Source organism: Linepithema humile, chromosome 8, assembly GCF_040581485.1.
Source record: "Linepithema humile isolate Giens D197 chromosome 8, Lhum_UNIL_v1.0, whole genome shotgun sequence".
Taxonomy (NCBI): Eukaryota; Metazoa; Arthropoda; class Insecta; order Hymenoptera; family Formicidae; genus Linepithema; species Linepithema humile.
Genome location: NC_090135.1, coordinates 7,584,037 through 7,604,684, shown reverse-complemented (window position 1 = coordinate 7,604,684; position 20,648 = coordinate 7,584,037). Strand labels below are relative to the sequence as shown.

At 37.6% G+C, this 20,648-nt stretch overlaps 3 protein-coding genes and 1 non-coding gene across 7 annotated transcripts; 1 reads left to right on the top strand and 3 right to left on the bottom strand.

The window, feature by feature from the left end:
* Position 1: 1 nt before the first annotated feature.
* LOC105670571 (solute carrier family 49 member 4 homolog) lies at positions 2–4,072 on the bottom strand. Of its 2 annotated transcripts, none has more exons than XM_067360309.1 (9): positions 2,785–4,072; positions 2,452–2,706; positions 2,196–2,286; positions 2,024–2,136; positions 1,779–1,967; positions 1,490–1,619; positions 994–1,099; positions 461–791; positions 2–189 (listed from the first exon to the last, which is right to left on the bottom strand). In XM_067360309.1, exons 1-9 carry the CDS (start codon positions 2,921–2,923, stop codon positions 89–91), a joined length of 1,455 nt encoding a protein of 484 aa, XP_067216410.1. In that variant the 5' UTR covers positions 2,924–4,072; the 3' UTR covers positions 2–88. The 2 variants fall into 2 exon arrangements, with proteins under 2 accessions (XP_067216410.1, XP_067216409.1); XM_067360308.1 differs by having other exon boundaries at positions 422–791; positions 2,785–4,069.
* Positions 1,292–1,364, bottom strand: TRNAR-UCU (transfer RNA arginine (anticodon UCU)). The gene has a single exon. It is a non-coding gene; the product is annotated as a tRNA-Arg (tRNA).
* An 863-nt stretch (positions 4,073–4,935) lies between the features above and the next one.
* LOC105670504 (transcription factor rough) lies at positions 4,936–11,092 on the top strand. Its single transcript, XM_012364048.2, has 4 exons — positions 4,936–6,193; positions 6,456–6,717; positions 8,699–8,933; positions 10,870–11,092. The coding sequence occupies exons 1-4, from the start codon at positions 5,993–5,995 to the stop codon at positions 11,090–11,092; spliced, it is 921 nt and encodes a 306-aa protein (XP_012219471.1). The 5' UTR covers positions 4,936–5,992.
* A 1,673-nt stretch (positions 11,093–12,765) lies between these two features.
* LOC105670570 (Ribonuclear protein at 97D) lies at positions 12,766–20,458 on the bottom strand. Of its 3 annotated transcripts, none has more exons than XM_012364159.2 (7): positions 20,295–20,458; positions 19,347–19,558; positions 18,876–19,188; positions 18,516–18,765; positions 18,167–18,382; positions 17,826–17,997; positions 12,766–13,382 (listed from the first exon to the last, which is right to left on the bottom strand). In XM_012364159.2, the coding sequence occupies exons 1-6, from the start codon at positions 20,424–20,426 to the stop codon at positions 17,861–17,863; spliced, it is 1,260 nt and encodes a 419-aa protein (XP_012219582.1). In that variant the 5' UTR covers positions 20,427–20,458; the 3' UTR covers positions 12,766–13,382; positions 17,826–17,860. The 3 variants fall into 3 exon arrangements, with proteins under 3 accessions (XP_012219582.1, XP_012219581.1, XP_012219584.1); XM_012364158.2 differs by lacking the exon at positions 12,766–13,382 and adding an exon at positions 15,790–16,386; XM_012364161.2 differs by lacking the exon at positions 12,766–13,382 and adding an exon at positions 15,790–16,386 and having other exon boundaries at positions 18,522–18,765; positions 20,295–20,457.
* Between the last annotated feature and the right edge of the window lie 190 nt (positions 20,459–20,648).

Below are 20,648 nucleotides of genomic sequence, written 5' to 3'. Positions count from 1 at the left end.
GTAACGATTTTTTCACATTATATATTAAAATAAATTAATTTTTTATATGTTACAACAATTGTGAATAATAAAAAAATAATATATGCACTTATTTCATGCTTGTGCGATTGTGATCTTCCTTAACGTATGTAACAAGAATCGTCGCTATTGTAATGTTTGCGAATGTCCAATAAGTCGACCAGTGTTCGTCTAGACAGCGAGAAGTAGAGAAAAGTATAAATCAGTTACGTAAAAGAATTCTAAAAATAATTTGGAACTTAAAAACTATAATAGAAAAAAAGGAATACTCAAAAAAATAGTGAAGAAAAATATCTGAAATGGAAAATTAAAAACTCTAAAATGGAAAGAAAAGAAAAAGAAAGTTTCTTTTAAATTAATAAGATTAATTTTTAACAGGAATAATTAATGAGTATTCTCTTACTTATCCACGGCAAAAAATATGAGAAGTAGAAGATCGCACCAACGAGGTTCGACAGGAAAATCATGTAACCGCCGACGATGGCTTCGGAGACCGGAGATGCGATCTCGGAAGCGAGTTCGAGGAAAAGGGCCGGGCTGGACCAACTAGTGGATATTCCCATGATTACCGCGGTGTACAGCTCGCCCTTGTGAAACGCCAGAACACGATCATCCAACAAGAGCACCCAGAGAAACATCGCCGACGAAGTCGCCAACAGAATGTACAGGGCGATTTTTAGGCGACTTTGAAATGCATCCGCCAGTCGTGATACCATCAAACTCAAAACACCACTGAGCATGATTGTCCAGAAAGCCAATTTATCCGCTTCTTCCTATTAAAAAAATTATGGCTGAGAGATAAAGAATATAAAACGAAATAAAATGTTGGAATTAGATTAAACATGGGTTTTTAAGAACTTAAGGTTTTTAATTTTATATAGCGCTATAATCGATGTCATACATCAGTTTTCTCGCAGATCACTGCTAGTGTTTATTTTATACTCAAAATTTATTAATTATGCATGAACTCTGTACTTGCGTAATGCTGGCGCTAAAAGTCAACGTTATCATCGCAAGCCACGGCCCAGTTACTCCTTGACTAAGAGCAGCAGCTAAGCAGAGACACCACATATTTTTATTCCTGCAAACAGAGAGAAGTTACTTTAGATTATATCAAATTATTAATTTATATCAGTAAGATTATTATAGCCATAATTTTTTGAACATATAAATAAATTTATAATAGCAAAAACCAATTTCTTAATTAGTTAATGCATATACATAGAAAATAAAGAAAAAAAAATATAAAAGAAAGTTAAAAGAAAAGGATCATCATCCCTTGTGGGGATCGAACCCACGACCTTTGGATTAGAAGTCCAACGCGCTATCCTCTGCGCCAAAGGGACTTGTTATTTCCTGGTGAAATAAAAAGTAATGTACGGCATCGATTTATTATGAAAAAAATAAAAAATTATTACACATTTTCTTCTAAATTCCAGATTTCGAATTTTGAAAAAATAATGAAGATTACTTTAAAAGACGGAAAACGGATTCTATGAGACTGAGACGCTCAGAAATTTCAGAGAAGGCATCAGATTCGTAGGTTTTCTTCGGGAAAAAGCACAGGACACCTATCAAAATCAAGAATTGGCCAACAAATTCTGAAAGATAATTAGTAAAATAAAATTATAAAATTCCAACAATTCATGTTCAATATTTCAATTCTTATGATAAATAATATTAAACGTCTTTATAATCTCTAAAGCCGTATATAAAATTATGTAAAACTCAGATGTTAATTTTCTTCATCAATAACATACCAATTCTCATAAGAGACATAATTTGCGCTCTCAATGCCATAGAATACGCTTTATCAAAAACTTCATTTTCACTGGAACTCGTATTCCTAGCCAAGAAAGTCCTATTATACGTAGCTGTGCTTTCCACCACGGCCGGTCCGATTAAATAAGAGATCGCCATTCCCAGTTGATTGCAAGCAGAAGATACACCTGTCGCGATATCGATTTGTTCCGATTGATATAATATCATAACGATAATGATTTACCTGTAGCGGTGGTGCGTTTCCCGGGTGGAAACCAGACCGCGGAGATCAACGCTATCGCAGGACCGAGGATCACTCCCGATAATCCGTTCAGGATAGCCGCGGTATGTACCGTTCTGAGTGACAAAAGTATTCTCTTTAATCCCGATCGACGACCCATTCAAAATTAACGTACATCGTGAAGACGTTCTCCCTGAAGAACATGCAACGCACGAATGTCGCGAGAGTAGACAGAATCGCAGCCATTCGCAGAGACATCAATAGACCTTAGAAGACGTTCTTAATTTTGTTTCCAATCTTATCGATATATTTTCTACGTATACAATGTGCAATAAATTTTTCCACATAAAGCTTCATTCAAAAAACATCACGAATTTAGGAATTAGAAAATTTGTAGTTTTTTGTGAAATATCAAGTCTGGAGATAATCACCCTTTTTGTACAGAAACCAGCAGCAAGGTACGCAGCAGCTGAGATAGCTGATGCATCCCCAATCGGACAGTAGAGCCACGAGAGATTTGTTCCAAGATGGAAAGGCTTGCAGAGCGAAACCCGCGATTGGACCCCAAGTGTTCCACACGCAACTTTGTGAGCATAATAGCGCACAAAACAGGCACAAGGCTATCCAGCTCTCTTTCTGAAGCCTGAAATTCCGCTCCATTAAGATAGAAGTCTCATCCTGGCTTCCTACGAATAAATCACGTGTGAATCTGATTAAATCGAAAAATGATGACGTTCGACAAAAATAACGGAATAAAAGCGCACGAGATACGTGGTCTCGGCGAAGCTCTAAATTTCCTGCACTCTGTACGAGCTTCTGGAGGCATATCTCGTTTTGAGATGTTTTCTTGCCATTCTTTGAAAGCCTGCTAGGTAAGCTGTGGCATTTGTGTAATTGTGTCATGCCAATTATAAAGGTTACGTTAATATCGAAAAGAGATCGAGCATACTATGTTCAGAAAACTAGAATATATGTATATAGCGAACCTCTTGAATTTTACTTTATTAATGATCCTTAGAGTTGGAGAAAAGTTGCAATGAAATATAAATTGCAAAATATATAATCAATTGTTCTCTTCGACTTTCAATTATACATCAATCGAATCATTTTAAACAATAAAAAATCTTCAAAGACATGTTCTTGAGGTAACATTCTTCTACAAATTCTACAACTTCTCACAGATTGGTATCGATATTAAAATTGAAATAAATATCCTAATACAAATTTTAACATAATTGTACTGCACACGTATTTCCAAATGTGGAAAATTAACAAAATGTTAAGAATAATGCCTACATCGTAAGTTCAGCTACAATTCTATTCCATTCGTCGGGCATTGATTAAGCCAAAGTGTTCGAGAAGCTACGTTATTTCGCTGGCATTTAATAAAAAAAAAAGAAGAAGTGTATTAATAATAATTCGTTCTCCAGAGAACGCGTCGATAAACGGCGCGCACCTGCAGTGTCCCGACGCCGCTCGTCGTCGGCGTCGCGTATTGACCGCGGGGATAACGATAATTGTATTGTCGCGTCGCCCGACGACGACTACACGACGACGAGCGAAATCAGCGTGAGCGTAATAATCGTAATGCCGACAATAGGCGGTGTACAAAGGGAATTAGACACCCATATACACGCGAAACGGTCGCGCGAGCGCTCGTGATACCGCGCGCATGCCTCTTGCATCCCCGGCCTCTCGCCGGGTTGGCTCCTCTCTAATTACATCGATTTCCGCCCGTCACCCTATTGGTCCAGCATCCAGCATCCGCCTCCGCCGCTCCGCCGCCGCGCAGATAAATCTCACGCAAACGTGAAACAATCAGATCATCCGGGAAACCGTAGAGGGCTGGGAGGACGGGAGGACGTCCATGATGACGCTGGATGCTGTGGAGAGTGTTGCTGAAGTTTTTAGCCGCCGCGCGTTTAATAGCGGGGAGCTTGCGAGAGCTTGTTGCTGTTGTTGCGATTGCTTTTATTTTATTGCTGTTTAATTTTGCTTGATTTTTCCAGAAATAAAATGCTAATACGGATGAATGTGACCTCTGAATTGAAGATTATTGAGATAATATTGAAAATATGATGTAATAAAACCAGATTAAAATAAAATAATATTACCGCAGAATGTTAAAATAATAATAAATATTGATAATGTTCGGTTTTTATCCGAACTTTCCTATAGAATCCATATTCGATAATACGAACAAAAAGTAAAATTATATATTCAATAAAATCACAGAGCTTCGAATATGCAATCGAAGTCTTATTTGTCAGAATAATTTCAATCTCTTTAGGCCACTTGGAATTATATGTTTTCGGGCTTCCCGTTGCTTGAAAAATGAAATATTCGCGTTAACAATAGATCGCACGAAGAAGGCAATATCGCGCGCTTTCAATCGAAGATTAAAAATCGGAGGGGAAACATCCTCGAATGCCAATGAGTAACGATAATCAGGACGCATCAGAACGCGTCGTTTCACCGCAAAAAAATTGAGAACAGAATGAACCCGCAATAATCTCGCTGCTCACGCTAAACTGCGCGCGCTGTTCTTTCATTTCCGCTCGCGATAAGCCCTTTCTCATTTCTATTCCCCGCGAACCAACGCATGATTGGTATTGCTATTATTCAAATAATATAATTTCAAGTTCCCTATTTCGTTGCCTTTTCGAGAGCGGACTAATCACATCTGCTATTCTATCGAAAGCTTACAGAATAACCTGCCCAATTATTTTCGATCGATGCGACAGACTCAGCTTTATTATTTCAGTATATCATTGCGTAGGTTAAAGATTTGCGTAGAGAAAAAAATCAATTGCAAATTGATCGTCTCTCGTAACTCATCGCGATATTCGCGCATATCCTAGAAATGTCTCTCGGCATTCGAAAGCAGACTGAGAGATCGCGAAGATTAAACCAGGATATCCTAGCAAGGGTATCGCGTTTTATCCGTCCAGGAAGTGAAACTTTCGGCCGTGCAAATGCGGCCGCACGTGCGGCTTCGCATGGGGGCGGCGCAGCGCCGCATGGGAAAGAGAGGGTGGCCGAGGGTGGAGAGACATCTTCGTGGAAGGGAGTATCCCCCCCCTCTACCTTGGTCCTTCACCCTAGCCAGCACGAGGTGAGAGAATGGAGGACAGCCAGGTGATTCAGACGCGCGTGCCATCCCGCAGAGACCAACATTCTCTAACTGACGAGTCCGCTACGCTCCGATCCGTCTCGAGACGCCGGATGGTGCACAAATCCTATCCCGAGAGTCTCCCGGCATAATTTTAATTGTGACTGAATTGTGTTCTGGTGAAAAAAATGCAATTTTGTGAAGAAAAGAAGTAACGGGGGATAATTATCAAGGATTTCGAGAAAAAGAGAGAGAAAAAGAGAGAGACAAAGATAAGCGAGTTGAACTCGAAAATCTTCGACATTCGAAAATTGTGAAGCTCTGAGTTGTGGAAGTTTGCAGTGTTTCAAGTTCTGGTTTCTGAGAAATTTTAGACTTCGCTTAAGCTCCTGTTGCTATCAACTTTAAGTTTTAAGAACATTGGACATCTGAATTTGTAAAACTTTGAATTGGATGACAGCGCACTTGGATATAACAGATTGCGAATGTTTTCTATCTAGAAAAATTCTTCTGAGGATTCAAGATCCATCTTCGTCGAAACAAATATTTCATATAGAGAATAATTTTTCACTCGAAAGAAGATCCTTCATCCAAAAGTTCTTAATTCACGTTTGTTGTCACCTTTTGTTTGACACGAAAATTCTACGCGTTTGAGGATCTTCTCGGTTCATTATTCTTCACTTAAGAAGAAAAAAAGAATTATAATTACGTCTGATATCTTTCAAGATTCACACTCTTTCATTTAAAGAAAATGTTTTATGTCTGAGAACGTTTAATTCTTTCGCATTTGAGAGAAATATTTGTTTGAGGTCTTCAAGACCCATGAACTGTCGAGGAATCTAGAGATTACCTTTCCTTCAATGTCTGCGAAGAAGACGAGAAGGCCATCGTCGCCGCGACGTTTCTTCGCGCGGCTTTACGGTCATTTAGAGGCGACCAAGAAAACGAAGGACGACGAGGACGAAGATTGTACGAGAGAGAGTTTAGATTCTTCGCCAGAAATCACAGAGAAAACCCCGCACGTGCTCCCTGATTCACTTGAAACACACAAGACATTACACGTTAGTACAACAACGTTCTTATACCAATTTTTTCAATTAATATAAAAGAAAGCAATATTGGCAATAATTCACTTTTCAACAACTTCCGAAGATAAATAGCTACAATCCTCCTCGCTTTCCGCGATTTTTCGTCCCAAAGTTCTTCGAAAAATTATGAAGAATTTGGAAAGTTAATTTTCCAAGTTGAGAAAATTAAATGAACTCTTATAATGTAAGATAAACGGACTTTGAAACTGAAATTAAACTGTCCTTTTTGTTATAGACGTCGCAAGATTCCAAGGATCTCGAAAAGGCGCCGGACAATGCCGTGAGAAGTAAAGTGTTCGAGGGCAAGGAAGCGGAGAAGGACTCGGTGCTCACGACTGTAAGGCTGCCCTTCCTGCACGGATTTTTTCCGAGAGCACCCGGTCATCCTTTACACCTGACGCAGCTCGCACATCCGCCTACGCTACCACCGCATCTCCACGGTGTGCCGAGCCATCACCCCATGGCCGAGCACCACTTCCAAGGATTCTCAGCCTTCCGTAAGTTTTCCTGCTGCTTCTGCATCGCGAATTTTAATCCTCCGCTCGATTAATCGACAGCACGACGCGACATGCAAGAGCGGCTTACCGGATGAATTTTGGATCGAATTCAATATTGATTTGATTAACTTTCGTTCAATTTCGCTCGGTTCATTTATTTGACTGACTAATTGAACTTTAAGCAATTAAGCGACCAATATAATTCCGCGCTTAAAATTAAGAATTACAATTCTGAACTTTAGCGCGGATTTCATGCAACATTCTGTGTGTTGTGATCGTAATGTATTTTTGGTCCACACATTCTGTTCCATCCTGCACGCATCCTGTAAGTTGCAGCACGGAGATATACTCGCAGAAATGGAAGCGATTGCATTTCCAAAGACTTGGTACTCGGACCACGCGGTCCCCCCCTCTCTCTCTCTCTCTCTCTCTCTCTGTAAGCTGAAGATCCGAAGGCGTCTTTACGTTCAAGCATTCGCGAATCGGTAAGCAGATTTCGTGATGTCGCATTATGTGACGCTGAACGGATGCGACCATCGTCCAGAGGGAGAGGATATTGTGAGAGAGAAAGAGAGAGAGAGAGAGAGAGAGAGAGAGAAAGAGAGAGAGAGAGAGAGAGAGAGAGAGAGACGCGCTTTCGCCGCGACAATATTGGATCTCGCAGAAATTGTTTCGCGAAAAACGACAAATTTCGCAGAGTTTAACAAGTTTCCGAGATATAACGTGGTAGGTAGCGGCGGGGGAGAATTAGCGAATTTCACTCTTCATCTGGAAAGTTTGGCGGTGCCGTGGCAAAAGCATATCGCAAGGACGAACATACGCGCGCACACGCTCGCGCGGGGTTTATCCCGCTTCGACACCTCGTCGCGATATTGTGATGAGATTACGAAACGCAGTTGGCCGCCTCTCAATGCGAGATATACGTCGCGGTATTCCCTCAAATCAGCTCGCCTCCTCTCCGGCTCTTAAGCCGAGCCACCGAGCGACTCGACTCGCCGGAAAATACACGCCGGGTGTTTATAAGTCGCGCGCATCGCGAATCGTATCACGAGGAATCTATACTCGCTGATCTGATCCCCGTGATCCCAATTTGCTCCGAATGTCGAGCGATATCTGAATTAATTTACACAAATTTCTACTCAATTGAATTAATTTATAATTAATTACCTCGAATAACAGCGGAACGCAATTGTACGGAAAGGAGCCAATTGCTAATTTTGGACTTTTTTAGATTTTTATTGCAAAATGTGTAAGAAATTCTCTGTTTTTCTCCTTTAAAAGAAAAATCTTAGAGATGTTTAATCGCAACTGATTCTAAATAATGTATCTTCTCGTGTAAAATTCTTCGTTTTGTAAAAATGTTAATTTATCAAACCATTTGAAAGCACTGTGAGGTTCAAGAAGCAATTAAGATCCTGCAGTATCCACTTCGCGCCAGATTGGGCGAAGCCTTGCACAGTCTCGATTTCCGGTGTCGCTTACTGATGCATCTTAATTATTCTATCACGTAGGGAAGATGAAATTACAAGCGTGTCTGGATTTATTTCACGGACTCGTAATATGTGCTTGATAATAGATACCAAAATTAAAGTATTTGCGAACTAAGCCACGACACGTATTTATAAGCAATATATAGTTTTAATTGCTAAATTCTAATTATTAACAAGCGCACAATTTACCAAGAAGCGGTCTTTTGTTACTCATTTATATACGTCACTCGAAGATCCAGGTGTTTAATACGATTCTGGGAACGGGAGAGGCTTTACCATGTGGCCGACTTAATTATTTCACACCGACGAAATCATTAAATCGCTCATTGAAACCAACGGACCATTTTGTATTCAATTTCTACGCTACTTCTTTCTAACATTTAATAAGCATTCTCTGGATGTCTTTTCGATGTCTGTAAAAAATTGAAATCTTGAGGATGTCGCGCTACGTAATTTCTCACCGCACAATTCAAGATTTGTTCTCCTCGCAGTGGCGCGCAGAAGAAGAAAAGAGGGCCGGCCGCGAAGGCAAAGGACAACGTTCAGCGGCGAACAGACCCTGAGGCTGGAGGTCGAGTATCGACGAGGGGAGTATATCTCAAGAGGACGTAGATTCGAGCTTGCGGCTTCCTTAAGACTCACCGAGACGCAAATCAAGATCTGGTTCCAGAACAGGCGCGCTAAGGACAAAAGGATCGAGAAGGCGCAACTGGACCAGCAGTACCGGTATATTCATTTGCACTTATTATACAATCCTGCTTATAGGATGACCTGAATATGTTGTCATAGTTTTTTTCGATCCTTTTTAGATCCTCCTTTGACAAATTAACATTTTTACAAAACAAAGAATTTTGTATGGAAAGATACATTATTTAGAATCAATTGTAATTAAACGTCTCTAAGATTTTCATTTTAAAGAAGAAAAATAGAGAATTTCTTACACATTTTGCGATAAAAATCTAAAAGTCCAAAATTAGCAATTGGCTCCTTTCTGTACAATTACGTTCGGATTTTTTTCACGTGTCACGTTTGAATAATTATTTGCTTAAAGTCAGAGCGTGATATATTTATCACCGTTATCTCTCCAATTTAAATGTGTAATTTTATCTCGATTCCGATTCGTATACATCGAAGCCGAGCATGGGAAAAATAAGAGGACCATAATAGACCCTACGGAAAACATATGGCAATTCTCGCACGCATCCCACGTCCTTGCATCCCATGCGCGATGCATCCATCCGAATCGTTATCTTGTCAGCGTGATATATTGTGCGTTCGACATAATTACTACATAATGCGCGGCCCTTTGTCTCATCAGCTGTTCCCAAAATTTTACGCTCTCGGTTCCGAACCAAGCTTCTAAGAGACGAAACGGAACGCGAAATTGTATTCAAAAAATTCGGCTGAAAAAAAGACCGTGGTCAAATATACGACTTGCGTGGCACAGAGATTATTGTTTTTTAATTTCCGAATTCCGCTTTCACCTCCGCCCCTTGTTTTCAAATTCTCCGCATTATCAATTTCTAGATTCACACGACGACGATTCAACCTCCCTTTTAGATCGCGCGAAGCATCGACCAGAATCAGGTTTCCGTCTTATTTACAAACAATTACTCCGAGAACACACCGCGGCGCGATTCGAAAGGGGGAGGAGAAGCGCGTCGGGATGTCCCGGCGCCGCACAAAGACCGAAATGTGTACGAGAACTCCTCCTTTCGCCTCGCCTCGATCACAATAGCGGAGACATAATCCTACTTAAGGCTATTTAGCGGTGTATCGCATCGGGAATCAGTCGAACCGCAGTCGACCGTCGCTCACGGGGTCCGCCGAATCCCGGCTCCCGCCCTTCCTTCCGCCGCCCTCCCTTGCCTCCCGGGTGGCCCCCCCCCGGCTTCGATTCAGTCGATATGCACCTGACGCTCGATAAACCGACGGATAAACGACGGATAAATGCACTCGCCGTGCTAACCGCAGGATTTTCTCATCCACTTGTCGCAACCCTCATAGATAAATCCGTGGGGTGTACAAGTGCGATCTCAATTTGCTCCATTTACTTACATTTATAGGAATTCAAGGGTGCAAGAATGTAAGAGAACAATTCTTCGAAAAAAAAAACTCTGTCAAGCTATCTCTCTTCCACTACAACATTTTCTTCATCTTAGATTATTTGCGGAAGTACGAATTGTTAAATTGTTCATTTCGATTCAGGCGATTTTTATTACTGTAAAATACCAAGCGCGAATCAAAAGTGGAGATAATCGGCGGTCACGCGGAGCTTTCAATATGTTACGGAAGGCTTGATTATGAAGTTTTAAGCGGTTGAGATCTTAACGGGGAGATGCTCTCACAATAACAGTCCTTAACCGGCTACGGTATTAAGAACATAAACGAAGCGGAGAGGGTTGCTAACACGCGATCCACAGTTTAAGTAACGATTTTGTTATTCTCCCCTAATGTTTCGCTGAATAAAGGTCTTTGCTTTCAGTAAATGGGGATGCGCAAATTGATCACGCGTTTGCAATTTCCCTCCCCGAACTGTTCCTCCAGCAGAAATAATTTTGGATTTTGTATAGAAAATATGGAACATTGATCAATCGCAGTCGCGAAAGTTTGTAAAAAAATTTAACCAAATATAATTACGCGTCGCTTTGCTGTTTTGCAGAAACTTCGCCGTGTCGAACGGTTTAGTGAATCTGCCGCTTTATAACGCGGCAGGATTCTGCGGTCTCTGCCTGTACAAGGATACTTACGGATCGGTGACTAATCACTCTTGCGCATCCAGCAACTCCATCATCGCCGACTCGTCGTCGAAGGAACAACCGCGTTACAGCAGCAGCGGAAGCGAGACATCCGATAATCCATCGAACCTCGCGTCCATAATTTAATTAAATTAAACTTAACGCGAGCAGCGTATTCATCTAATTATAAGTTGAATCCTTTTTTTACGTAGTTACGCGGCATAGAACCAACTCTTAACAGTTTTCGATGCGCTCTAAACAAAAAACATTATAAATAAAATCATCTTTCATGTCGTCATATTAAAAGTAATAATTTCGAAAAACTTTGACATTCTTTGCTGCCAAAAATATGCATTTTTTTCTATTCATCTTGTTCGAAAAATTAGATATCTTTTTAAAATAATCTCTTAAATAAAAGAAAGTTGATCAGTTTATTTTTTGAATAACTAGACGCATGCTTGCCGATACGGATATTTATTTCCACTGTAATTTTTCATGGCAGTCTTAATGTCTCTGTATTCCGAAATTTAAAAAAATCAATACGAGAGATTTCGAACCTTTCACATAGCCGGTCTGTGCACTTTATATCCTCGGTGGCCTGAACATTTACATCGACATGGACGAAATGTTTCGAGCTATAGAATTGATTTGGAGACGTGTAAGCTATCGAATAATCTATTAGGAATATATTAGGAAGTGTTAATAAGTAATATGTAAAGATTTTCGAAATAACGTAATAAAACTTCTGAATAAATCCTGATAAAATTACTTGGCAATCTTTCATTTTAAACATCGAGTTTTGCAAAAAAAACCGATATAGAGCATTTTTCTATACTTTGTCTTAAAATGATCAGTAAAATTGGTTTACGATCAACTTACTTGCAAACTTTTTCTCGCTTCCTGCCGTTTTAATCCTTTAACCATGAGTTTTATTGTTAATTGTAAATTTATAATTGTTGTACAATTGTGTAGACAGCGTTTAGAAGTGCGGAAGAAATAATCATAATTTTTTCGAACGTTTAAAACTTATAGATTTTTTAAACAAAAATATCTGAAAAACAAATAGCCTTATTAAAAATGAAAATTTAAAGTAGCATAAATTTTAGAAAAAAAAAAAATTCTTATTAAATACTTAGATTATTTAGATTTCAGAAGGATTCTGGTTATTTCTCTCGAGATATACGAAAAGAACGGCCGCAAGATAAAGAAATTGTAGAATTTTTTATACAAAAATATCTGAAAAACAAATAGCCTTATTAGAGGTGAAAAATTAAAATAGTATAGATTTTAGAAAAAAAAATTGTTAAATACTTAGACTATCTGGATTTCGGAAGAAGGATTCTGGTTATTTCTCTCGAAATATACAGGACGGCTGCAGGATAAAGGAATTGTAGATTTTTTTAAACAAAAATATCTGAAAAACAAATAGCCTTATTAGAGATGAAAATTTAAAGTAATGAATATAGAAAAAAAAAATTCTTATTAAATACTTAGACTATCTAGGTTTCGGAAGAAGGATTCTGACTATTTCTCCTGAGATATACGAGAAGGACGGCCGCAGGATAAGGAGATTCATTTTTTTAAACTAAAATATAAAGGAACCAACAGAGTAATAAACACATAAATTAGCGCCGTATGTGTAAATTTGTATTGTATATAATAAATTATAGGAAAAATTAAATCTTAAAAATACTACTTACAGTCTTGCGTGTAACACATTATAATTCGTTCGAACGCTTTTACGTAGTTCGCATAGATATAAATGTACAATAGCTGTGTATTTCATAAGCTTGGTAGGGAATGAAACAACTTTGTAGATATATATACTAAAAAGATGTTTATTAAACGTGTAAAAACAATTACAATCTAAATACATCACGCAATAAATCCGAGATTCTTATCGGATCTCTAGATCCTTGCTTGCTCAAGTCTTTCAACTCCTAAAATCTTGGAGCTGTGCGAGAGCTTTCGAGCTCTGGAAAAATCAGTCTAAGACTCTAAAAGAATCTTTTAAATTTTTAACCCACCTTTATATAACCCAATTCTGAGAACTTTGGAATAATTCCCAAAATAATACTTCAGTTTTAAAAAATTTAGAAACTTGCGGATCACCGAAAATTTCTATACTAAAATACTGTGTTATATCAATTTTCAAAAATTGTAAAAAAACAAATTTTAGTTTAGAAGTGTTGGAATTTTTAATTTTTATATTTGTTATCGGATTTTGATTCTTATATTTATGTTTTTAATTGTTTAAATTTCGAGAATTCTGAAAATATAGGTTCTTAGATCTTTTAAAAAATACCCAACTTTGAATGATATTCGAAGCAATTTAAAAAAAAACACCTCGTAAAACGCAGAGAATAATTATCATCTTAAACTTACCTCAGCTTGTGCAACAACCTTGGAAGGGCGGCGGTAGAGGAATGTTGCTTCTCTTCGAGTACCAGCCCAAATGGTAAACCAGAAATTAATGAAAACGAAAGATAGCAATTAATACAGTGAAAGTAAAAAAAATGTCAATAACAAACGCCCTGCCTGCTCCGAGCAAAAGAACTCAAATGAACAAAGTGACAACGTCTATCATCTTTATCATCCTTCTCGCATCCTAGCTCCTTCATTAAACTCAATAAAGTCGTTTTCTTCTAAATCAACATTTAAAAGCTTGATCGGGTGTCCGTGAACTTTAAAATATGCGGTAAAACTATCGCACCTTAGGTGTTACGACACTAGAAAGAGTTTTTTAAACGATTAATAGAATTTTTCAATTTTGTTTTTAAAAAGCGCAACTGTTTTTTGAACCATAACAATTTTCTTCCCAAGTTGTGATAGTCTCGATAATGTCGCATTGAATATTTTTGAACACGGGATGCTTGATATTTGCAACGCGAAGATTAGTGCTCGATACCGAAAATACGCAAAGCCACAATGTTTAACATTAAAGTTTTAGAGATTCTCCGACATAATATATATAAAAAAAAGGTATATTTTCTCTTCGATAATTTTGCAGAGATTGTTTCTAATACATATAAACACTAACGACGAAGATAAAAAAAAGAAAGAGAAGGAAACTATATAAAAATAGCAACGATACAACAACAATAGAAACGAAAGTGTGCTCTTCCCGTTTTAAAGCTTTTTTCTTCGCAAAAGAAAGACGAATTAGATGGAATCGGGAAAAATCATTAGAAATAAGTTTACGCAACAGAAAGCATCATAATTGTATGTACAAAATCAATATAATTTATATCATAAATAATAGTACCTGGTATAAATTCGATAAAGATTGAAGTATATTAAAATAAATTTTGTTTTAAAGCGTTTTTTCCTTATTTGAATATATTTTGCCAGCTTGTTATAGTTTCTTCTGTAAAAGGTGCAACGAAATTCAATTCTGTTTGAGAAACACAAAGTGATGGTATAAAACAGAAAAGAAGAAAATCCAAGACTCGAGAAAGCAATCTCAATTTACGATTTAGGATTAGAAAAATTTAAATCAATCAATTTCAGAATAATTTCTACCAATTCCTTCAAATTCATCAAACTTTCGCCAATTTTCTGGACAACAATTCTGGTATTTAAAACACTAGATAACGTTCGAAAGACATTGTAAAACAATACTGCACATGCACACACTTTAGCACCCTATAAATGTATATGTATGTATGTGTAAATGTATATTATAAACACATACACACACACGTATTATGTCTAAGCAAATGAGTCGAAACATTCCTACCTGTGATTGCATTACAGAAGCTAGAGCGAAAAGCCTAGCAAACACTAGTCCTGTCTGTCGCAGCCTGAGAATCCTTTTTATTTTTTTTTTCTCTCGCTTTTTATTTTTCTTTCTGACACCTGCCTGCTTTCTAGCTTCCTTCTGGCTTTTAAAGCTGCTAATCTTCATCGCTAAAGTTCTCCGGTCCAAACTGTACTAGGCTAACTAGACGCTATTCTAGCACTTTCTAGCACCTTTTCGTAGTTCTAGATCTACCTGAGGGTGGAAAGCAGATTAAGGAATGAGAGGATTGGAAGGATTCGAGAATCGTGCTTCGCAGATACTCTGATCGAGTCTTTAGATGTATACATTTTTTTTATATCTGGTGATAGATGTGAACCCAATCAATTTTCTTCCTCACAAACTTTCCAATCAAGTTTTCAAATCATTTCGCGTGCTGTCGAGAATTCATAAAAATCTCAAAGGACCTTCAGATTTTGAAGATTTTGAAAATTTTCAAGATTTTTAAGTATTTTCGCGTCAAAAGCCTGAAATGATATGACGTAAGAAAATTATGGATTTCTAAACAAGTCCGCGCGAATTCCTTCAGCAAATTCCCCGCTACGAAGAGAACTACAGAAAACTGGGATTGGGTTTTCGTTCTGTGCAAATGGTTTAATACTGCGGATACATATTTAAACATCGATGCCCCGAGATATCGGTGGCACTTTTTTCACTGGCTACAAATGTCGACAGTACATCTACTTGTTCCTTTTTCTGCTTTTTTTTTTTTCTTGTTATCTATCATGTGTCTACAAACTCTTCCTTCAATGTGTACATCCTGACTTGCCATTATTTTGCATACATGCACAATGCAGCTTCGAAGTTATGTAGTATAATTTTACACGTATAATACGAGAGGCCTTCTTATACAACAACGAATAGGGTGTATAGAACATTTTGCACATTTTTAAAAATAAAGTTAGCGTATAAGACTTCGAAGTTGCACAAAAAGATATTCCAGATTCATTAGTTATTCTATCTGGCGTACTCTGTCCTCTCGCAATCCTTCACTCTGAGCTTACAACCTACTGATCCCGCGTCACAAGATAAGACATGATAAAGAAAAGGTTTCTTGTCACTTTTATTTCGCCGACTAGCTCTTAAACAAACATACAGTTTTGGTAATTAACCTAGTTTTACTTCCTAATAATTATTCCTAGTTCCTACAAAACGTTGACAAATATTCTCTTTTGTTGCCGCGTTTTTATCGTTACACATACGCACATTCTCGCTTCCTCTCTCTCTCGCGCTCTTCCTATTGTGAAAAGCATCTTCCTGTATATAAATGACTTCTTTCCTGTCTGGTCAATATTAATATGTAGGTCCTTGCAAAGAACGTGCAAATACATTTTGGGGGATAATGAGAATCTTTATGAATGGAGGGGAGAAGGTAGAGAAATTAGATAGAAAAGGATAGGCATATATAAAGCCTCTCTCACTGCGAGCTAACTGATGACTTTTTTCTCTCTCTCTCTCTTTCTCTCTCTGTTTCTGTCCTGTATCCTGATTGTCCTGCCTGCCTGACTGACTTCCTGACTGTTTTTTCTGCCTGTTCGTTGTCTTGTCTCTAGCCTGATAGCCTGCCTGCCTGCTCCAATACTAAACAGTACAGAAGTACTGGCGACTAGAAGACAAGTAGTAGTAGGAGTAGTAGCTTCACCTGAGGTTCAAAAGTCAAGAAATCCGTTAGTCAAGCTCCCTGACCTGTGTAAAGGACCGATTGGGTCACGAGCAAGGAATTTTCGAATCTTTGGATCTTTTGAAGGCTCTGGATTTATACAGGCATCGCTTAGATTCCAGGAATTATTGGCTCTACAGACTTCCATTTCATAGATCTCTGGCTTATTTGATCGATTTAGTAGTGTGCGTTATTAATTTTTTAGATTCTAGATTCATGAATTTGTCAAAGATTTTCAGACGTATTTCTTTTCGAAATCGATTTATGAATCTCTCAATTTCTACATCTTTGAATTCTCAGATTGCTATATATTCACACAAATTTAGACAATTTTTAAAAATTTCCGCATATACGTAAGTTCGTAAAATTTTAAACTAAAATCATAAAATTCGTGAAATTTAAGATCTGCAAACACTCATATTTTTGGTTTTTTAAATTTCTAAGTACTTGAATCTTTCGAATTGTAAAAAGTTTATTTCTGTATTTTCTATATTTCTAAATTTATTTCTAAATTTAAACCTTCACTGTCTCATATCCTGAGATTCTAACTCCTTGATCCTTTAAGCCCTCAGAGGTCCTAATACACAGATTTTATAATTGCAGACTTTCATACTAAGTAAATTCTTCTGGAAAAAATCTCTCGTCGTTTCTTATCACGGAAGATAGTAATATTCAATCAATAACCTGTTTTATATGCACGTATAAAGTAAAATAAAAACTATCATCCTTTTATCACACTGAATCAAAATATCATTCATATTGTAAAATATGAAAAGTAGGAATAGACAACTATATCGCTATAATCACCTAAGCTACGATTCTCATCTATTCTATATTTTGCAACTTTGCTAAGAAATGTGTTAGTTAAAAAAAGGAAACGCTATTTAATTCTGGCTATGTTAGAAACATGATGCGACAAATATAAAGATGCAATAATTGCTAGATGTAACTTTTGTATTCTAACTTGCATCGTTTGCACAAGCCATTAAATATCACAACAATTTTCCTGATCTTCAAGATTTATCTCCCGATAAACTATAATAAATTATAGAGAATCTTCTGAATCACACACGCTGCATATAACGCAAATATATAAGACCGAGAATGCCTCAAATAATTTATAAACTGACATCAATGTTCAAGCAATTCTAAATTGTACACATACACACATAATATATATGTATATGCATAATTCAAGTATATCAAAGTTTATCTATTAATTGTTTGGACTAAATACGCTAACCTTTAATGACGAATCAATAAATTAAAAACGAAAATATTGTTTAAGGCTAAATAAATTCAATTAAAAATTTCCATGAAAAATTATTCGATATTTTCCAAATTTCACGATCACGATCAATGCAGGTAAATAAAATTTTAAATAGCAAATTGAAAGTTATGCTAAAATTGACTGTGCTTACCAGCGAGAAAAGTCAGCGATATGCGCTCGTTTGAATTAATATCTCCTTCCGCTGCCACCTCCGCCACCACCGCCGCCCATATTTCCACCGCCAAGAGAATTACCGCCGTAGCCACCTTGATTGCCGTACCCACCACCACCGCCGCCGCCAGAATTTCCACCGCCCATTGGTCCTGTAACATTTGTGAAAAATAATTAGTTTATTATAGTAATTTTAATTTTAAACAAAAAAAAAAAAATCTTTGCCGCAATTTAAAAAAATATAATTAATTAGTAGAAGAAAAATAGAAAGAGCAAGCGGAGATGATTAAGATATGCGTAGCGTTATCGTTAATTTTTAACCTTGTCCACCAAAGGGTGGCAGCCATCTCGAATCTCCTGACTGCCGGCCGCTAGGACCCGAATTAATGCCGTACGGTGCTGGTCTACCGCCCGAGTTAAAATTATTGCGCACTGGACCGCCACCATAACCCTGCTGATAACCACCACCGAAGTTGTCATTGCTCCAATTGCCACCGCTGTTATAACCACCCTGTCCGCCTTGATTCCATCCTCCACCTTTAAAATAATCGATCCTTTTTTTAACGTTCTGAATCCATTTTTGTTTGTATAGCTGTGTATCGTAACTGACATGCAAATCAGTTAGACGACACAAGTTAACCAAGCGAAGATAAAAAGTTTGTCTGCAAACCTTTACCTTGGTTCTGATTTTCCCACGGACCATTACCTCCCCAACCTCCTTGGTTGCCACCACCGTATCCACCCTGGTTACCACCGTTGTTCCAGTCGCCGCCGCCACCGCCACTACCGCGTCCGCCCCAGCTACCGCCGCCCTGGTTGCCGCCGCGGGGTCCTCTGCCTACTCCCTGTCCGCCGCGACTGCCACCGCCGCCGCCGCCGCCGCCACCGGACGCGGATGCCATTTCTGCTCTGCTTAAAGCCTGCAATTAAGTTTTATTAATAAAAAACACGAACGATGGACAGTGATCGTTCAATATATAAAAAAAAAAATCAATTTTTGATAAGTTTTTTTTTATAAACAAATATTCACCTTTTTAACATCAACATGCTTGCCACGAATCTGGTGGTTACGTTGAAGACAGATCTTGTCAACAGGATCATAATCATCGAATTCAACGAAACCAAAGCCACGCTTTTTGCCAGTCTCTTTGTCAGTCACAATGCTGATTGAGTTTATGCTGCCGTAACTCTGAAAGTATTGTCTGAGATCTTCCTCCTCATGATCATCTTTCAAACCACCTACAAAAAGTTTCTTCACAGTAGCTCCTGCTTCTGGTCGACCAATTTCTTGCCTAGGCACGGCTCTTTTAGGTTCCACAACTCTGCCATCCACTCTATGAGGTCTTCAAAAAAATATTTAAAAATGTTAGTTGAAGATTTATTAAAATTTTTTAAACATAAACTTATATAAACAAGCATTTGATTACATTGCTGTTTTTAAATAACAAATCGTTACATACTAATAGCTTTCCAGCGAATAAGTATAAAAAATCTTATTTACCTAGCATTTTGTGCATCGTCTACCATATGAGCACGAGAGTAAGTAATAAAACCAAAGCCTCTGGACCGCTTCGTTTTAGGATCTTTCATAACGACCACGTCCACAATTTCTCCCCATTGCTCAAAATGTTTTTTAAGCGAATCGTCAGTTGTTCTATAATCCAAGCCTCCGATAAATAACTTTCTCACATGTTCTGGCTCATTTTTGCCATCCTGTAATATTAAATAATTGAAAATGTATATTAGTGCTAAAAACTTTCCAAGCATAAATAAGAAATAATTATCAGTGATAGAAATTATTTATTGAATACTGCTTTACATCTTTTTCTTTATATTTAACTTTTATAAAATAAATTTTCAAAACGACAATAATAGCTATGTTTTTATAATCATAATCTCGTGGTTATCAAAATTAAAGATTCATAGAAAATATGAGCAAAATTGTTAGTTTTAATCAAGCTACTGTATTTCATTGTTATATAATCTTCTTTTTGGCGTCATTTATGTTCATTATTGTATATATTATTGTTTGCTATACGACGCCGGTATTGAAACACCTACGAAGATATACTTATGCGCGGAACTGAAAAATTAAGCCATTTACGGTTCGACCATGAGTGAATTTGCGTTTTTACAAACACCGGCATTGCATTAACGTAAAAACGTCATTTAATAACGTGAATGTAAAGGCAAAATAAAGGAAATTAATGCTCTGAAATATAATTCGCTAGATACATCAAACACAATAGTCGTATCAGACATAAAATTTCGTGTTTCTAAGATATATTATAGACCACATTACTCTTACTACGTATGCATTATATGATAATTATCGATACAATTCAGACTATCATGGACTACGTAGCGTGAGCATCAAAGGGACGCCATTCGTACTTACGCCGAATGATTCGCGATAATCATTTGATGATTTGACGAGACTAATACTCACATCATGCTCCATCTTCACCATTTTAAGAGATCTAGACAGGATTGCGAATATACGGGTACAAAGTAGAGGAAAGAAATAGTTAACGCACAGAAAGGACGTTACAACGACACGAACGATCGATTTCGATTCCATGCGCGCACTCGCGTGGACCCCGAGTATAATATGTGAGTCATGAAGTCATGTACTACATGAATCAATACGATGTTTGATTATGAAAAATTCAGCAGTGCACGATATTTAAGAAAGAAGACACGTTTTCTAGAAATATTATAAAAACATTTTAGTGCAAAAAACATTTTCTTTTCAAGAAATAAATATTCTTATTGAATATCGGATGCAGTGTAAATCCACCAT

Bases quoted from the DNA above. Each gene is read 5' to 3' on its own strand.
- LOC105670571 (XM_067360308.1), bottom strand. From the start codon at position 2,923: ATGACACAATTACACAAATGCCACAGCTTACCTAGCAGGCTTTCAAAG. The intron at 1,620-1,778 runs GTATGTTATTGA...ATTATCTTTCAG, and splicing joins TATGTCTCTTATGAGAATTG to AATTTGTTGGCCAATTCTTG. The intron at 792-993 runs GTACAGAGTTCA...TTTTTTTAATAG, and splicing joins TTAGCGCCAGCATTACGCAA to GAAGAAGCGGATAAATTGGC.
- LOC105670504 (XM_012364048.2), top strand. From the start codon at position 5,993: ATGTCTGCGAAGAAGACGAGAAGGCCATCGTCGCCGCGACGTTTCTTC. The intron at 6,194-6,455 runs GTTAGTACAACA...TTTTTGTTATAG, and splicing joins AAACACACAAGACATTACAC to ACGTCGCAAGATTCCAAGGA. The intron at 6,718-8,698 runs GTAAGTTTTCCT...TTCTCCTCGCAG, and splicing joins CCAAGGATTCTCAGCCTTCC to TGGCGCGCAGAAGAAGAAAA.
- LOC105670570 (XM_012364159.2), bottom strand. From the start codon at position 20,426: ATGGAATCGAAATCGATCGTTCGTGTCGTTGTAACGTCCTTTCTGTGC. The intron at 18,766-18,875 runs GTGAATATTTGT...ACTTAATTGCAG, and splicing joins AGCATGTTGATGTTAAAAAG to GCTTTAAGCAGAGCAGAAAT. The intron at 18,383-18,515 runs GTTTGCAGACAA...ATTATTTTAAAG, and splicing joins AAATCAGAACCAAGGTAAAG to GTGGAGGATGGAATCAAGGC.